Raw genomic sequence first — 19,346 nt, 5'->3', positions numbered from 1 at the left:
AATCCTTTTTAATTTGTGATAATTTGGCACTGATAAGGGACAACACAAACTACGAAAACATATTTTATTATATAAACAGTTTATACATAGAATAAACTTACATTTTTGATTCATCAAAATATCCACCATTAACAGCTCTCTGACCTAAACTGGGTTCTAATTGGTTCATTGTATACTAAACTTAATTGGCAATCAATTGTTGAAGCTATTAAGGTGTGCTGACCCAAAAATCTTTTACAAACCAAGTTTAAACCAGTAACCAGGCATCACAGCTGGCAAAGGGGCATGTCTGACTTTGACATGTAGATATTGCCATTATTATGTAATCAAAATGAAAATTATTATTGCTGGTCTTCAATGATAATGTCAAGTTACTGTAATGTATTTGCACCAAAAAATGATAAGGATTTATGCTGATATCGTCCAAAACCACACTTTGCCAGAGGTGTTTCTAAACTTTTGGAGGGCAGTGTATATGTATATGATATATACACAGTCAAACCTAAATTTATTCAGACACCTTGAACATTACATTCATTAATATAGTTTCTTTACTATATATAAAAAATGGTAATAACTTAAAATGTGTCAGAAAAAAAATGTAATCTTAATTATGTCAGATAACACTTCAGCAAAACATGGTCAGGTCAAAGTGTCTGAATAATTTTTGGTTCCAATTTTTTTTATCAATTTTACTGGTAGTCCACTGTATGAAGAATTTTTGGGTATAATATGTCACAGTTTACTTTATTTTACTATCCTCAATTGCAATCTTCCAATTCAACTTCCTGTATATATAATTACAATCAACATATATCAACAATCAACTATTTTTTATGGAATATTGCCATATTTATTATAAATGATTTATCCATTCATTTACCCACATCATTATTTTTGTTAAATTCATGTGGACTTGTAATCTTTAATTAAAATAACTTCCCATCCCTCTTGTTACTACATCTCTTCTCTGTTGACGTGTTTACTCTGAGGACGTCTCAACTGAAAAAAACGTAGTATTGGAAGTATTGGAATTGTTTGTGGTACACAGTCTTCATCTCATTGTTAAAATGTGCAATTAAACCAATCAGCTACATTGGCTGCATCTGAAATCACATACTTCCCTACTATATATTAGGTGAAAAACAGTATGCAACAAAAGAAGTATATTCACAGCACTCATAAAAGAGTAGGCAAAAAGTACCCAGATGACGTACTACTTCCAGTGAGATTCTGAAATGTGCATACGATGGACACTTTACTATCTCATCAGGCTACGGGAGAGGATTTGTGAATGACAGTAAAGTGATGCTGATGCTGGTAGGTCACATGAACATACTTTTTTGGCAGTTGTGAAGTAATTACTTATTCAAAATAAGTACCTACTCAAGAGAGTATGTTGGACGCAGCCACTGTCTTTACTCAGAGTAAAGAGTAAATTATCTTCCAATTCAACTTCCTGTGGGTGTGACCACTTCCGTTGAACTCATGAATCGAAAGAGAGTCAGTTCTAAAGTTCTCAATTTTGGCTAACCCTAGTAAACTGCCAGTTGTCTATTTGGATTTTTTAAAATGTATGTTTTCAGAAACAACAATGCTATGTTGGAGCATATCTCTGATGTGCGCAGAGGGTTAAAAATGACAGCCGATATTATGATGTTTTGGATGTTTCTGCTAACCCTAATCCAAGTCCTGTAGTATTTGCATTTGCATTGTTTATTTGAAATCCAATAGACTAACCCTAAACCTACACTTAAAACTGTGGCAGCTGCAAATGTGAATCACCTGAGATTTTTTTTTAAGGTGTAGCAATTATCTTCTTTGTTGTTGATGTACAGTGGTATGGCAAATATTCAAACACCTCATTTGAATGACTTTTGAGAGCCACAGCTGAAAGTGGGAGAGTTTGAATCGAATGTTGTAAATTTGAATCTCTTCCTTTTTCACAAACATGGTGCTTGTGCCTGATCTGGAAAATTTGCAGGCCAGATGCGGTGTTAAATTACTTTGGATGTTAAAATGTATTTTCAAAACCCGTAAGGCTCATAAACAAAGTCTGCAATGCACTATGGTTATTTGCGTTTATGTTATGTTGTAATGTGTTCAGTTACGTCATTGTCTGAATTTTGTGCTGGAGGGCTGCGTGATCCTGTCCAAAGCTGTGTTAAAACTCACCATTTTTCTCTGTTTTACAGGGCCAGCTTGGTATTCTGCAGGACAAAATAGACCATTTAGAAAGACTGCTTGCAGAGAACAATGAGATCATTGCCAACATCAGGGACTCTGTAATTAACCTGAGAGAAACTGTGAAAGATGGGAAAATGTTTCCTGAAGGGAACATGAGTCAGGGGAACCTGGAATTGCTGCTCCCTGCTCCTGCGCTGCTCCCCATCCACTCAGAGGACTGCCAGTTTGCAGCACGGACGTACTCCAAGGCAGCGGATGGAGTACAGGTATAGAGGGAGACAGGTTAAGATTAAGTGGACCAATTGATTATTGTCAGGGCTCAAAACCTAAGGATTTCTTCTGCTTGCCCTGTCAGGCCAGTGGTTTATATTTCTACCTGCCCTGATTTCTATCTGCCCAATATTTTGTCTGGCTCCAACACAAAAAGGATACATTTTATTTTTACCAACACATTTTCTGTGTCAAAAACAAATGTATTTGATTTTAATTAATTGAAAAATAATGAATATAATACATGATTATATATATATAATATTTTCAACATTGATGATAATAAGAAATGTTTCTTGAGCACCAAATCAGCATATTAAAATTATTTCTGAAGGATCATGTGATATTGAAGACTGGAGTAATGATGCTGAAAATTCACAGGAATGAATTACATTTTAAAATATATTCAAATAGAAAACAGTTATTTTAAATTGTAATAATATATCACAATATAACTGTTTTTACTGTATTTGTAATCATACAAGTGCTGCCTTGGTGAGCATAAGTGACTTCTTTAAAAAACTTAAAAAATCTTACCAACCCCAAACCATTGAATGGTAATGTAAATAGTTTACATATTTATACTTTTATTAAAGTTCTCCTAAAAAACAAAACAAAAAAACAAACAAGTTACAACAATTTTCAATAATAATTATTACATTTTAAAGCTGCTGTCCGCAACTTTTTTTGTATAATGATATAATTATATAACGTACAGTATAATTATACAATTGTACAGTCTCATTATTATATAATGAGACTGTACAAAATGAATCCATTTTCCATGTTTTTGTCTTACCCTGAATCATTATGGTACACTTATAATAAGTGTTTATATTCGGACTAATTCAGACCGGACTGGTAGGACCTGCCGCAGAGTATCACAGTAACTGCGTGACTCGCCATAGACATACATGGAGAAAAGTAGCTCCGGGTACAATGTTCTTCCGCAAGAAGCGTGCAGTTCTGTTTATTAACCACTAGAAAATCGCAGACTGCAGCTTTAAGCAAAAAGAGCTGGAAATAAACTAGCTTTTTATAACTGTCTGTAAATAACATTTGCATGAATCATCTGTAATAAAACTCATTCTGATGGCAAGTAATTAAAGGGTTAGTTCACCCAGAAATGAAATTTCTGTCATTAATTACTCACCCCCATGTTATTCCACACCTGTAAAACCTTCGTTCATCTTCAGAACACAAATTAAGATATTTTTGATGAAATCCAATGGCTCAGTGAGGCCTGCATTGACAGCAAGACAATTAAGACTTTCAAATGCCCAATGCTACTAAAGACATATTTAAAACAGTTCATGTGACTACAGTGGTTCCACATTAATGTTATGAAGCGATAAGAATACTTTTTGTGCAGCAAAAAAACTAAATAATGACTTTATTCAACAATATCTAGTGATGGCCGATTTGAAAACACTGCTTCATGAAGCTTCAAAGCTTTACGAATCTTTTGTTTCGAATCAGTGGTTCGGAGTGTGTATCAAACTGCCAAAGTCACGTGATTTCAGTAACAAAGCTTCGTTACATCATAAACATTTTTAAATTTCAATGGTTTACCACTGGAGGGCATGACTTTTTTCAGTTTGATACATGCTCCGAACCACTGATTCGAAACAAAAGATTCGTAAAGCTTCAAAGCTTTATGAAGCAGTGTTTTCAAATCGCCCATCACTAGATATTGTTGAATAAAGTCATTATTTAGTTTTTTTGGCACACAAAAAGTATTCTCATCTCTTTATAACATTAAGGTTGAACCACTGTAGTCACATGACCTGTTTTAAATATGTCTTTTTGAAAGCATTTGAAAGTGTTAATTATCTTGCTGTCAATGTAGACCACACCGAGCCATCGGATTTCATTAAAAATATCTTAATTTTTCTTACGGGTGTGGAATGACACAAGGATGAGTTATTATTGACAGATATTTCATTGTTGAGTGAACTAACCCTTTAATGAGGGATAAGGAAGTTGACATTATAACTAAAACCTCAATATGATCATCTTTTTGTAAGACATACTGTACACAATAAAACCACACTAAGCATATGGGTTAACTACTTTAACTGAAAATTTAAGGGTGTTCACAAGTTATCTCGTGTTTTATATGTTGTGTTACTATCATGAATCAGGAAGAGACTCATTATCAATTTTAAAGGTGCAAAACAGTTTTGCTATTTTTTCTGCACAGTATACTTAATAAAGATTTTTTTTTTTGTGAACGATGGTTCAGTAAACATGAATAAATCAAAGTCAGAGAGATTCGTTTTCCAGAGACCCCACTGGCTGTTCTTTGAAGATTGAGAAATATTTCAGTGCCTGAATTGTCACTCTTCCAGACTAGTTTTTGCATATTTTTGCATGTGTGTTTGTTTGTAGCTTGCATTTTTCCTTTAACCCTATTACATTGTTAATTGTTTTACATGGGGACGTGATGTAATATAAGCATTTACAGGTGCAACTGAATATATTGGTGTTTTTCCTCCTGTCAGGAAAAAAAATCACTGCTGAATGACCAAACATTTTTGAATGACCAAACACTAGAGTTGTGTGGTGGTGCTTGTCAATTCAGTTTAATTCCTGTCCAAATCTTTGGGTTTACATGCAGGAATTACTTAAAAGAAAATCAGTTTCTTTTTTTGCTTCAAAGAATAGAGAGCTGAAGTAAACTATGGCCACATTCACACTGCAAAGTTTAAGGAATGTCATCAGGACATACAAGAAAAAAAGTCATTCTTGTGCATGATTTACTAATTAGTTCTCTAGATTCGTTACTAAATCGTCCAGATGATTTACTATTTCGTTCCCTCTGTTTATAAATCGTACACATAATTTACTGTTTGGTTCCCTCGAATTAAAGATATGTTTAAAGAAAGTTTTTGTCAGAGCCTTGTTATTCTTAATTTTGACATTAATTTTCATTTTTACACCAGACATATCGGTTTAACATATCGGTTATCGGTCTACTTGATCTGTAATTATCAGTGTCGGCATCGGCCCTGAAAAACCCATATCGGTTGACCCCTAAAATCTTGCGCATGATTTGCTATTTTGTTCCCTTGATTTGCTAAATTGTGCACACACGATTCACTAATTCCTTCCCTTGATTTAGTAATTCTATTTAGCAATTCGAGGGAACGAATTAGTAAATCATGTGCACGATTTAGCCTACTATTTTTTTCCTGCAATATTAAGTATCAGAACACCTTTCAATGAATTGACATTTGAACAAGTTTCATCACACTGAAGCAATGCAGACGTCATCCTGAGAAAAATATTACCATCAAAAAAGTGCTTTTGTTCTCATAATTGTAAATTAATTTGATACACTTTCATATGATACACTTTCATAACTAATAAATATTGATGTACATGTCCAGTATTATGAACTGACTGAAAGTCCAGTAAAATGATGTTCTCTCCTGCTTTATTTCAGATGCTGGATGTTTATGATTTGCTCAGCTTTGATAACCCTGATGGTGGAGTATGGAAACAAGGCTTTGATATCTCTTATCAAGCTGATGAATGGGACGCTGAGCCACTCCAAGTCTTTGTTGTGCCCCATTCACATAATGACCCTGGTGAGTCATAAAGTTTGTTGACCATTGTCATGTGTTTGTAGTCAGTGAGAATCACCATTTATCAAGTACACAGATGTGTTTATCTCAGGTGTTTTGGTCTGATGTTTGTATTTGATGAATATTACAAATGTTTGCGATTGACGGCTGAAATTCGATTGGCTGCAGACACGAGTATGGGTTAAATTCAGGGATGTGTATGAGTAACTGACTAGTTGAGTAATTGTGCACAAACTAGTTGTCAGGGTCAGGTTCTGTAATAAATGTATGGCTCAGGAAATACACAATACACAGGAGAAACACAACGACATAACATAGATGACACTAAACAATGAACTGAATACACAGATGATTATTATAATTATGGGAACAGGTGTAAACTAATTAAGAACCAAGGAGATTAACTAGGAACTCAAACAGGCAGGCATCAAGGTTTTAATAATGTATTAGTAAATGTTGAAATTAACATTAACAAAGATTAATAAATGCTGTATTAGTGCAGTTCATTGTAAGGACCATTGTAAGGACTGTTCATTGTAAGGACTTGTCTATTACCACCCACTGCAACTTAAAGGTGCCCTAGATTCAAAAATTGAATTTATCTTGGCATTGTTGAATAACAAGAGTTCAGTACATGGAAATGACATACAGTGAGTCTCAAACTCCATTGTTTCCTCCTTCTTATATAAATCTCATTTGTTTAAACGACCTCCGAAGAACAGGCGAATCTCAACATAACACCGACTGTTACGTAACAGTCGGGGTGTACGCCCCAATATTTGAATAATGCCAGCCCATGATGTTCCCAACATTATAAAAGGTATTAGACAAGGGCAGCCAGTTAACATCTGGAGCAGCACACAGCCGAATCATCAGACTAGGTAAGCAAGAACAACAGCGAAAAATGGCAGATGGAGCAATAATAACTGACATAATCCATGATAGCATGATATTTTTACTGATATTTGTAAATTGTTTTTCTAAATGTTTCGTTAGCATGTTGCTGATGTAGGCTACTGTTGACTAAAGTTACCATCGTTTCTTACTGTATTCACGGAGATAAGAGCCGTCGCTATTTTCATTTTTTAAACACTTGCAGTCTGTATAATGCATAAACAGAACTTCATTCTTTATAAATCTCTTCAACAGTGTAGCATTAGCCGTTAGCCACGGAGCCCAGCCTCAAATTCACTCAGAATAAAACTTTTAACATCCAAATAAATACTTTACTCACATAATTCGAAGCATGCATACAGCATGCACGAACATCTTGTAAAGATCCATTTGAGGGTTATATTAGCTGTGTGAACTTTGTAAATGCGCTGTAATATAGTCGACAGCTCTTGTGGCAGGAAGCTCGCGTCTTAAAGGGGCGGCGCCGAGTGTAAATCAGTGCATTGTTAATGGTGCCCCAAAATAGGCAGTTAAAAAAATTAATTTAAAAAAAATCTATGGGGTATTTTGAGCTGAAACTTCACAGACACATTCAGGAGACACCTTAGACTTATATTACATCTTGTGAAAGAACGTTCTTGGGCACCTTTAAACCAACGACAGAAATAAGCGCAGTTATAATAACAAAATATGGGGGAGAGCGTTGCTATAGTGTGACAATGTTGTATTGCAATAGAGAGCACATTAATGTTAATACCAAATCAAAACTAGTTTGCACATCATTTGTAATGAGAGTTTAATGACAATATCTGATTATGGTTACACTTCAAATAGTTACAAAATAGATGTATGAGATGATAAAATCATATACCATTAATCGTACCCAGCATGTATGTAAAAAGTTATTTGAAAGTTAGAGAGAGTGAAAGAGAAAGACAGAGAGAGAGAGTGAGAGAGAGAGAGAGAGAGAGGGCCAGACAGTGCCCAAGAGAAGCGGCAAAGCAAGGAGAAGGCAGCCCAAGAAAAAGAAGAGAGAGTAAAAAGAGACAGAGCAATAATTACAATCTTATTTTATCCCTTTCTTGACCATGTGACTGAAACCTAAATGTGAGACATTCAAACTGACCAATCAGAAGATTAAAACTTCCCCCACTGCACTAAAGGTGTGACAATTCGTAGACCCCCGATGTACATATATCTTGGTCTACAGGCCTTCATCACTATCAACACCTTTATGCCTTCCAAAAGGCCCTTGTAGCAAGAGAGAGGGGGATGAAACTGTTCATTTTAAAATATCTTTGGATATTTTCAACCTTACAAAATGTTAACTAATGTAGTTAACTAATGTTAACTAATAATACTAATGTTACCACTTCATACCACAATATGTGCATACGTCGGCGCCGATGGCCTCATGGGCAGCGCGCCAACATGTAGAGCCAATGCGCTTTGGGCGACCCGAGTTTGAGTCCCAGCTCGTGGTCCTTTCCCGATCCCGTCCCCCTCTCTCTCTCTCTCTCCCACTTCGCTTCCTGTCTAATCACTGTCCTATCATAATAAAGGCAAACACGGCAAAAAATAAATCTTAAAAAAAAAAAAAAACAATGCGTGCATACTCTTCTGATGACGAAATTCACGTCACACGCACTGTATGCTGACCCTTGCATACGTTTTGAAAGTGAAGTGTACTTTGGGCTTTAGCATGTGTGAATTACCCGAGTCTGTGTGTCTCTCAACCGTTTCTCTACTAATAGCGAAACTGCAAGTTTATCTGCTCAAAGCACAGCGCTGTTTTTACCTTGCTAGTGATAAATGTCATGTAGCTTTTACTTTAACTATTTTACTGATGAAATCAGTTGTCTGTGATGTCGGCGTATGTCTGTGTGTTTGAGTGGGAGCAGTTTATGTGCTTTTCATACATAATAAAACGTAATTTGGTGGCAAAAAACATGGAAATAATTTGTTGTTTTTATCCTATTTGTTTACCATATTTATTTGATTGGTCATTGTCATTGTGGGTTTTGGTTCTTTTGCTGTTGTAGGTTGTAAGGACCTTTGAAATAACTGAAATCATTTGGCAAAGTGATATGGAACTATAATGCGGTCAAGACCTGCCTGGAACTAATTTGGCTGTGCATTTCCCTGAAAATAATTGCACAGCTTAGAACGTTTGTCAACCAATCAGATTCAAGCATTCAACAGCCACAAAGAATAAACTGATAACTATATCTATCTGAAAAAATAAATCAACAAAACATAGTAATTTTCAATATTCAGCCTATATCTAGAAGTGCATATTGCATGTTCTTTGTGTGTCTGTGTGAATGAGCAGTGCAGTTTCGTCTACACATACTCAAGCACGCATGACACTTATTCTGTCATTTTACTGAACACATGAACTTCATCTCTAGAGCTGCTCACAGTCACTTCACAAGCATTTCACCATTTCATTTGAGAAAAAAACTATCGTCAAATACAAAATAAACTCAAAAATCATCTACAACCTGCCAAAATAAAAGTTTCATTTAACTTGAAGAAATTATGACTGAAATATTATTTTATTTCATAGTACTTCTCAAAGAATTATTATTATTATTATTATTATTATTGTTATTTTTTTAAGGAATATCATACAACCAAGATATAGTTAATTTATATTGTGTTCAAGATGTGTTGTGCAGCACCTTATGCGACAGAAAAAATGCAATTTTGTTGTAAAATAATCGTTATAATTTCATTTGATTACATTATTAAATGCAGTGTGATTAAATTGTCTTAAATTCATTTCATTAGGCATCAGTTTGATGTTGAATTTGTATTAAATCATAAAAATCAGAACCCAGAAAAAAAAAAAGTAAAACAAAATTTGGTGAAAAAATAAAACAAATTTCATGGGGCCCTAAATTAAAGGTGCCCTAGAATTAAAAATTGAATTTATCTTGGCATAATTAAATAACAAGAGTTAAGTACAGTGAGTCTCAAACTCCATTGTTTCCTCCTTCTTATATTAATCTCATTTGTTTAAAAGACCTCCGACGAACAGGCGAATCTCAACATATGTTATGTAACAGTTGGGATCATTAATATGTACGCCCCCAATATTTGCATATGCCAGCCCATGTTCAATGCATTAGACAAGGGCAGCCAGTATTAACGTCTGGATCTGCACAGCTGAATCATCAGACTAGGTAAGCAAGCAAGGACAACAGTGAAAAATGGCAGATGGAGCAATAATAACTGACATGATCCATGATTACATGATATTTTTAGTGATATTTGTAAATTGTCTTTCTAAATGTTTCGTTAGCATGTTGCTAATGTACTGTTAAATGTGGTTAAAGTTACCATCGTTTCTTACTGTATTCACGGAGACAAGACTGTCGTTATTTTCATTTTTTAAGCACTTGCAGTCTGTATAATTCATAAACACAACTTCATTCTTTATAAATCTCTCCAACAGTGTGTAATGTTATAATAATGTTTTAACCATGGAGCACTATCAAACGCATTCAGAATCAAATGTAAACATCCAAATAAATACCATACCTACGCGATTAGACATGCTGCATGACGAACACTTTGTAAAGAACAATTTTGAGGGTTATATTAGCTGTGTGAACTTTGTTTATGCTGTTAAAAATAAGCGTGAGCTCCGTGGGCGGGGAGCGTGAGCATTTAAAGGTACAATTTGTGATATTTTTTTCCGCTAGAGGTCGCTAGAAGCCTATTCAAAACAAAGGCGTAGTTTGATGACGTAAAGTTTTAGAGTGGAAACTTGGGACATGTGGTCTCCATCTCAACGGACAGTGCAAAAGAATAGGGATTGGAGTCTGGAAGAACTCATGTTCGTGGATGCGATTATTAACGTTACTGTAGTATGAAGCAGAGCAGGACTGAGTGTTGCGGGAGCTGAACGAGGAGCTGTAGCGATTGATCAACACACGCCTCACGAGCAGCGGGACTTTTATTATGACACAGTCGCCGGCGCCGCTTCCGCTTTTCCGGTCATGAGTTTACGGGAGCTGTCCTTGTCGACAGAACCAGCGGCAGATGGTAAACAGTAATTATGTTCCTTAAATAATTAACACAATCCACCATAAAACGTGCAAGAAGTAAATAAGGAACTGCTTGAAGCAAGCTAGTGGTTTGCTGGACGCTACACTCTCCTTCCGCATTTGTCCACGGCACTGTTGTCATGTGGTTTCTACGTCAGTAAAGGCGGTAACAAAGGGTAACTGACGTCATTGACAGGTGACTGCACTGCCCCGTGTCACTGTTTAGAATGGGAATTTTCTCATGATTTACAAGTAGTTGAAAACATTAGAGATATTAGTAATCAGCTGGACAAAATATATAACACTAGCCTAGTGGTTTTTGGATATTTTACTGCAAAAATGTTACAAATTGTACCTTTAAAGGGGCCGCAGCCTAAATCGGCTCATATTTAATGATGCCCCAAAATAGGCAGTTAAAAAAATTAATTAAAAAAATCTATGGGGTATTTTGTGCTGAAACTTCACAGACACATTCAGGGGACACCTTAGACTTATATTACATCTTTTAAAAAGAAGTTCTATGGCACCTTTAAAAGGTAACTTTCTTTTGTGGAGTTTACTGGTAAACAAACAAGTTATTTTTACATTAATGGTGTGAAATGAATGTTGTGACAAATATTTATAATAATATGTAAAAATATGTGAAAATATTTTTGGCCATACTGCCTAGCCCTAGTGCTACTGAGGATGTGAGACTGATGTGTGCTTTCAGATATAGACATGTTTTGATTATTACTGGTGTGTTCAGTTCTTGTTTGAGTAATGCAAATAAAGTGGGATGGTATTTCAGAGTTGTTTAAGCAGAAATGTGAAGCTTTTTTTGCACAATCACCAAGACCACATCTATAGTTGACTAAATTGTCCTTTTTGAGGTGAGAATAGTTTTCCAGGTGGATGAACGTCTGATTTTGTGTTACTGACATAATTCCTGTGGGTGGAATTTGCTATGAGTAAAACTGATTTACACCTGGTGTTAAGATCTGTCTTGTGAGGTTTGATCACAGGTAGCCAGACGAGACACCTGGTAGTATCAAGTTTCAAATCTCTTGTGACCATTCGGATTTCGAGGAGAGAGTCTTTAGTTTTAAAGAATTTAGCATAACAATGAAAAGAAAGACAACAAATTAACAAAAGACAGTAAAGCGCTGAAAAAAAAATAAAAAAAATATGTGCCATTTGGTTTGTTTCACTGTTTCAACTGTTTCAACCCAAATATGGTTGATTTTTAATCTAAGCACAAATGATATATTCCTAGTACAATTCTCCATTGAATTACTCTAAACTTTTATGTCTCTGCATGTTGATGTCAGACATACTGAAGAAGTTCAGTGAAATCTTATGCATGTACTGTATATAAATGTATGTTTCGATTTAGTGAGTTTTAAACCTCTCTTCAGTATAGTGGATGATTGACAGATGAGTAGCGGTTCCTCACTGCTATCAGAGCAGATAGCTTTTGCACTAAAAATGTGATGTGGTCACATGCACCTATGACTATCACGGTGTTAGGAAACATATTGACCCTGTTTGACCACTTGTAATTGGATCACCTGAGACAGATATTGATTCCAGGTGTAAACAGGGTTATAGTTACATCACGTCCTTTTCTGGTATCCTTGTGCTTATTGTGAGAAAGTTGCTATGACAGGACGTTCAAATACACGATATCATTTTAAACACGAAAGGTCGATAAGTCTAATATTTACACAGCTATACTTAAAAAAAAAGAAGAGAAAAAAGGCGGTCTCTGTTTTTTTTTTATTGGCTGGTTCCATGTTTGTCCATTGTAAGTGCCTTAATAAACTGTCCTTTTTAGCTTAAAAATAGCTAGGAATTGTAGAAATTATTTCCTGTGGTGATGAAAGATAACGCTGTTCTCTGAATATTCCTTTAGATCAACTGAATAGACTTGCCATTCTGTGTTTTCAAGGTATTTCAATAGCTATGATAAACGAGAATTGATGTACCCTTCCTCTTCTTGCAAAGAGCTAAAAATGAAATGGCATTCTACAAAAACAGGAAATTTATTTACTTGACCTTCCCTTGTGAATTGCCAAGTGTGCAATTCATATTTTACATTCAACATGAGGAATGAACAAGAAGGAAATAACTGTCAGATATACAGCAGTCTGTCCAAAAATTTAATTTGACAAGCATTACCTGAAGTTCTCCTGCTTTGATTGTAGAATCTCAGTTTTACATCTAGATTGTCTTTTATCTCTTTTAAAGGGATAGCTCACCAAAAATGAAAAATTGATGTTTATCTGCTTACCCCCAGCGCATCCAAGATGTAGGTGACTTTGTTTGTTCAGTAGAACACAAATGATGATTTTTAACTCCAACCGCTGCCGTCTGTCAGTCAAATAATGCGAGTGGATGGGAACTCGAACAATAAGAGTCGAAAAAACATGCACAGACAAGTCCAAATGAAACCCTGCAGCTCGTGACGACACATTGTTGTCCTAAGACACGAAATGATCAGTTTGTGCGAGAAACCGAACAGTATTTATATCATTTTTACCTCTAATACACCACTATGTCCAACTGTGTTCAGCACTCGTTTAGTGAGGTCTGATCGCACTCTGACAGCGGAAGTGATGTCTAGCACTCATTGAAGTATAAGCGCGAGACATCACTGTCCTTGTCAGAGTGCGATCATTATTTAATAAAATAAAAGCACTTTATCAGAGAAGGTTTTTCTAGGCAAATAAAACAAAGCACAGTGTCGGCATGCCAATTAAAGAGCCCACCACATTAAATTTTTTTTTTTTTTTATAAATATTAAAGATAGGATTTTATTATTAACTACTCACTCAAGTGTGACTAGATTGTTTTTGGGTAACTACATGTCTTCCATCATGAACCTCTTCCAACTATTTTAAGCAAACATTACCAGGTGAATAAACATGCGATGTTCTCTCTCTCTCTCTCTCTCTCTCTCTCTCTCTCTTTCCCTCTCTCGGCTAATAATGGTCATAAGCTGTAGCTGTTTGACTTCACCGAGTGCGTTTACATGCACGTTCTTTAACCGATTATTCTTAAAGTCTCACTGTGGTCAATCATTTTATCCCTTAAAACTCATCTTTGATAACCAAAATGACACATTTAAACATTGATTGGTTACAAGTTTGTGACATCAGAAAAACCAGCAATTTCAAACCACTTTTTTTCACTGGAGTTTTAAATAGAAAATACTCAGCATTGGTGTTGACTTATGAATTTGCATATAATTTAATATAATTTGCATATATAGTCATATAAACAACATTAAAAACTTGATTTTCACCACAGGGGTACTTTAACAAACGTGTGTAGTCATGTAAAATCATTAAACCGTTTTTGTTTATCGACATAGAGCTAGATTTTTGCACGTTACCCCAATTTCGGCATGTAAACACCTTAACTTCTGTTCTGTGGGCTTATTGAAGTGCAAGGTTTTCGTGGTAGGGGGTGATAAATATATCACAAACTCAGAATTTTTCTTCACCCAAGAACTATAAAAAAAAGTGTTTGTTCTCATCTCGTGCAGCCAAAGGACAAGTAGTACAGTTGTAGAAACTTCAAAAATGAGAGGAGGATGAGTCTGTGAAACATTTTGTAATTCTCTGTTGGTTTTAATGCTTTATTTAACATCACACCACACAAAATAAATAGAATACTCTTAGTGCAATACACCACCTGGTAATAACCTGTTTTTTTAATGCATACTGCATTGCCAGAGTAAAATCAAAAACTGGTTTTTGATAGATATCAGCATGTTGGTGTACGTGTAAAACATGTGTAAACATGCTCATTGTTAGCGTGTTTGGTAACCTGACCTGTCCTGTTTTTCTTCAGTCAACATTTCCCTAATGTGTACATTGTTGTATCTTTTCAAAATGTTGATTTAAAAGGGAAACAAAAACAGACTTGTATTTAATTCATAATCAACTTTTAATTTATATTTATGTAATTATGTAATATACTGTATTTGTTATAATTTAGTTGGAGAGCAGCTCGTTAGTCCCCTCAAAATAAACCAATGCTTTAAGTGGAGAAATCTGGTTCCTGAAGGTGATGTTGTTTTTCCTGTTAAATGTTGTTGATGATGTTTATGGTAAAGGATCTGTAGCAACTGTCAGTTGTGGTCTTGCTTAAATACATTCTCCTATGCCAGTTTAATGTCTTTAGACGGTAAGTACATTAATGTCTTTAGACAGCTGTAAGTACATCTATAGTTATTAGGATTAGTTTTCTCAATAATGTTTGATTTGCGATTATTAAAACTTGATGCCTGTCATTTCATGCTTATGCACATTTCATGTGGGATTAAAATATCTGTAATTATTACTAAAGTAGGCGTGTTTCTGTTTGCAAGGTGTAAGTTTGTATAAATAGTTAAAGACTGTGGGAGTGTTTGCGAAATCTCTTTTTGTTTGCAATTTTGTTTGGCTCCAATTGTGGCGCAGATATTACACACTTCACTTTTAAATATTTGCCGTTTTTTATTTAAGACTTCAAACTTGTATTGCTAGTCGACCTGAGCTTGTAACATTGATACTATATATTATATATTGCGTCAATAGTTTAACAAAGAATTATTGTACATTTGCACTACCAACCAGACACTATAGCAATCATTACAGGTGAAGAACAGGTTCTTCCTGCTTCCTGTATGACCAAGCATGCCACTTTTTTCCCCTTTCCTTTCTGTTATGAGGATGTATTGAACAGAAAATGATCAGAAATTGATTTCTGAAGGATCATGTGACACTGAAGACTGGTGTAATGGCTGCTGATCATCACACAAATCTGACATTTGCCATTACACAAATCTGACATTTGCCATTACACAAATCTGACATTTTACTATATATATATATATATATATATATATATATATATATATATATATATATATATATATATATAATAAAATATTTGTTATATATATATATATATATATATATATATATATATATATATATAATAAAATATTTGTATATATATATATATATATATATATATATATATATATAATAAAATATTTGTTATATATATATATATATATATATATATATATATATATATATATATATATATATATATATATATATATATATATAAACAAATATTTTGTATTATTTTTTTTTACTGTTTTTACTGTATTTTGGTCAAATAAATGCAGCCTTTATGAACATTTTTTTTTTCTTTAAAAATTCTTGCAACCCCAAACTTTTGAATGTCAGGTTTTATACCATGAAATATATTAATGAATGAGTACCATATTCATATACCACGACATGTTCATGTTATCTCAAACTATAACGGTTCTGTACATGTCCAAAAATATGCTGATACCATGAAGCCCTTTAAAGATGTAATATACACATTTTTTTTGCACCTATTACTTTTTTTTCTTGTATTGAAAACAAAATTAGATATTTTGCAGAATATTGGAGTTGTTTTCCATACACTGAAAATGAATGGTAACTACGATTGTTCCTGATCCCCGTCCGCTGTCATTTAATGGCTTAGACATTCTGCTAAACATCTCCTTTTGTGTTCCACAGAAAAAAGAATGGTTTGGAATGAAATGAGAGTGAATAAATGATGACAGAGTTTTAATTTTTGAGTTAAAACCATTTTGAATATCAAGTCATCTCAGCAACTTCTGACAAGTTTGTGTTATGTTCTGCTCAGGCTGGTTGAAGACGTTCGATGACTACTATCGGGACCAGACACAACACATTCTCAACAACATGGTGGTGAAATTACACGAAGACAGCCGGCGAAAAATGATCTGGTCTGAGATCTCATATTTTTCAAAATGGTGGGACAACATCGACGATCAGAAACGAGATGCTGTCAGGAGGTGAGGCTTTTCTCTGTTGTTAATATCCATTCATCCTCATGCGTTGGTATAATTTATGGATTAATTATTGCGGCGTTCACACACACACACACACACACACACACACACACACACACACACACACACACACACACACACACACACACACACACACACACACACACACACACACACACACACACACAGGTCTGGTGTAAGCAAGACTGGGAGATGTGAAGGAGTTTTGGAGGACTCCATTGTGCTTTTGGTCCCATTTTAATTAAGCTCAAAGTTTTTTTACTTTATTGCCTAGCTCTCAGGTGATGGTTTATATGCAAAAATGAAACAACAACAAAGTTAAGTCCAGACATTGATATGATACAAACATATGTTTTAATAATGGTAATGATATATTATATATATGGTTATATATATGGTATAAAAAAATGGTTATGGAAAAAAAAAAAAATATATATATATATATTTTTTTTTTTGCAAAAATGTATACAATGTACTGTATACCTGTCAAAACTTTGGAAACATCACAGTTGTTTTTGAAAGAAGTATCTTATGCTCCCTATTAAACTGCATTTATTTAATCAAAAGTACAGTAAAAACAGTAATATTGTGAAATATTATTTAAAATAATTGTTTTATTTGTTAATAAATTTAAAAAATTTAATTTATTCCTGTGATGACAAAGCTGAATTTTCAGCATCATTACTCCAGTCTTCAGTGTCACATGATCCTTCAGAAATATGATAATATGCACATTTTAATATTCTTAATTGATCAAAAGTGACAGTGAAGATATTTATAATGATACAAAAGATTTCTATTTAATAAATGTGAATAAATGCTGTTCATTGAACTTTCTATTCATCAAAGAATCCTAAAAAAGGTATCACCATTTCCACAAAAACTTTAAGCAACTGTTTTCAAGATTGATAATAATAAAACATGTTACCTGTGCACCAAATCAGCATATTAGAATGATTTCTGAAGGATCATGTGACACTGACACATCAATGATTCTGAAAATTCAGTTTTGCCATTACAGAGAGAAAAGAAAAAGTTTTTTAATGAAATAAATTCAGCATTGGTGAGCATAAGAGACTTCTTTCTGAACCATTAAAAAATTGTAATGTTTCCAAACTTTTGGCAGGTACTGTACATATGATTACTAGGTCAACAACACTGTCACAGGAGAAGATGGGCTATAAATGCATGTCAAATATACAGAGCTGGTCGTGTTCATTGTTGAACTACCCTTGGGGAAAATACTCAAATGCCATGTGGAAATGTAATAAACATTTCTGCTGTGGGTTTGAATTCCAATTAGAGATCTTTCAAAATGGCCTGAGGTGAAGGCTGAAGTCAAATGAAAAATCCAACGCCAATATTTATTCATTATTGATTTGATGCACAGAAAGAGTTTGAAGCAAGCGAGCTCTATTCTTTTTGAACATTTGCCCCTCCTCCCCGTTTATTTCCAAGATGGCCTTGGCTGACTCCAAATCAAGATTTTTGGCAGGCATGAGCAGGTTTTATTTCATTTTATATCAGCCGAATCAAGGTCTAGCATAATGATTCAATTTCTTTTACTGCCACATATATGAAGGTGTATCTTCAGAATAAATCAAGTTGTCTGTGCTCAGGAGTCTACTCAGGAAAATAGGAACTGTAGATAAGTCCATAAATTCCAATATATGCTGGCATATATATATATATATATATATATATATATATATATATATATATATATATATATATATATATACATATATATATATACTGTTTATATATAAATTGTAGAATTGGAAATGAGACTTTTCAAATATTTCATATGTAGCTAATCGATTAGCATGTGAACATAGGTTCAAATTGTCCTTACCTCACCTGAATCTCAATTTCATGTAACTTGATATAGGAAGCATTCAGAAACTCATATTTCATTGTCTAAATTGCAGCTGTAGTCTAAAATGAACCAAATTTAATGTCTTAAATGATGGTGAAAGGGTCATAGTAGGGTCAGAGTCAACATGAAATGATGCTCGTCATCCATTACTTGGTATGTCTGAGTAAAGTTATTACTTTTTTTTTTTTTTGAAAAACATGCATTGCATCATGCATAGTAAGACCAGGAACATACATAAGACCAGGGGCCAGTTGCATAACTTAGCCATTATGTTAAAGGGGACCTATTATGTCCCTTTTCACAAGATGTAATATAAGTCTCTGATGTGTTCCAGCTCAAAATACTCCACAGACCGTTTATTATTGTCAAATTTGCCCCTAGTTGGGTGTGAGCAAAGCACGCCATTTTTGTGTGTGTCCTTTTAAAGGGATAGTTGACCCAAAAATGAATATTGATGTTTATCTGCTTACCCCCAGGGCATTCAAGATGTAGGTGACTTTGTTTCTTCAGTAGAACACAAATGATGATTTTTAACTCCAACAGTTGCAGTCTGTCAGTCTTATAATGCATGGCAATGGTAACAAAATCTATGAGAGTAA

At 34.3% G+C, this 19,346-nt stretch overlaps 1 protein-coding gene across 1 annotated transcript in view; it reads left to right on the top strand.

The window, feature by feature from the left end:
- Window positions 1-19,346, top strand: part of man2a1 (mannosidase, alpha, class 2A, member 1) — an 85,230-nt gene that overhangs the window by 1,638 nt on the left and 64,246 nt on the right. Inside the window, exons 2-4 of the mRNA XM_067405908.1 lie at window positions 2,196-2,453; window positions 5,906-6,050; window positions 16,679-16,850. Of these exons, the coding sequence (XP_067262009.1) occupies window positions 2,196-2,453; window positions 5,906-6,050; window positions 16,679-16,850 (575 nt within the window). The remainder of the gene's footprint in view (window positions 1-2,195; window positions 2,454-5,905; window positions 6,051-16,678; window positions 16,851-19,346) is intronic.

The sequence above is a fragment of the Chanodichthys erythropterus genome, chromosome 13 (genome assembly GCF_024489055.1).
Source record: "Chanodichthys erythropterus isolate Z2021 chromosome 13, ASM2448905v1, whole genome shotgun sequence".
Classification (NCBI taxonomy): domain Eukaryota; kingdom Metazoa; phylum Chordata; class Actinopteri; order Cypriniformes; family Xenocyprididae; genus Chanodichthys; species Chanodichthys erythropterus.
This window is presented reverse-complemented; position numbering and strand designations above follow the sequence as displayed.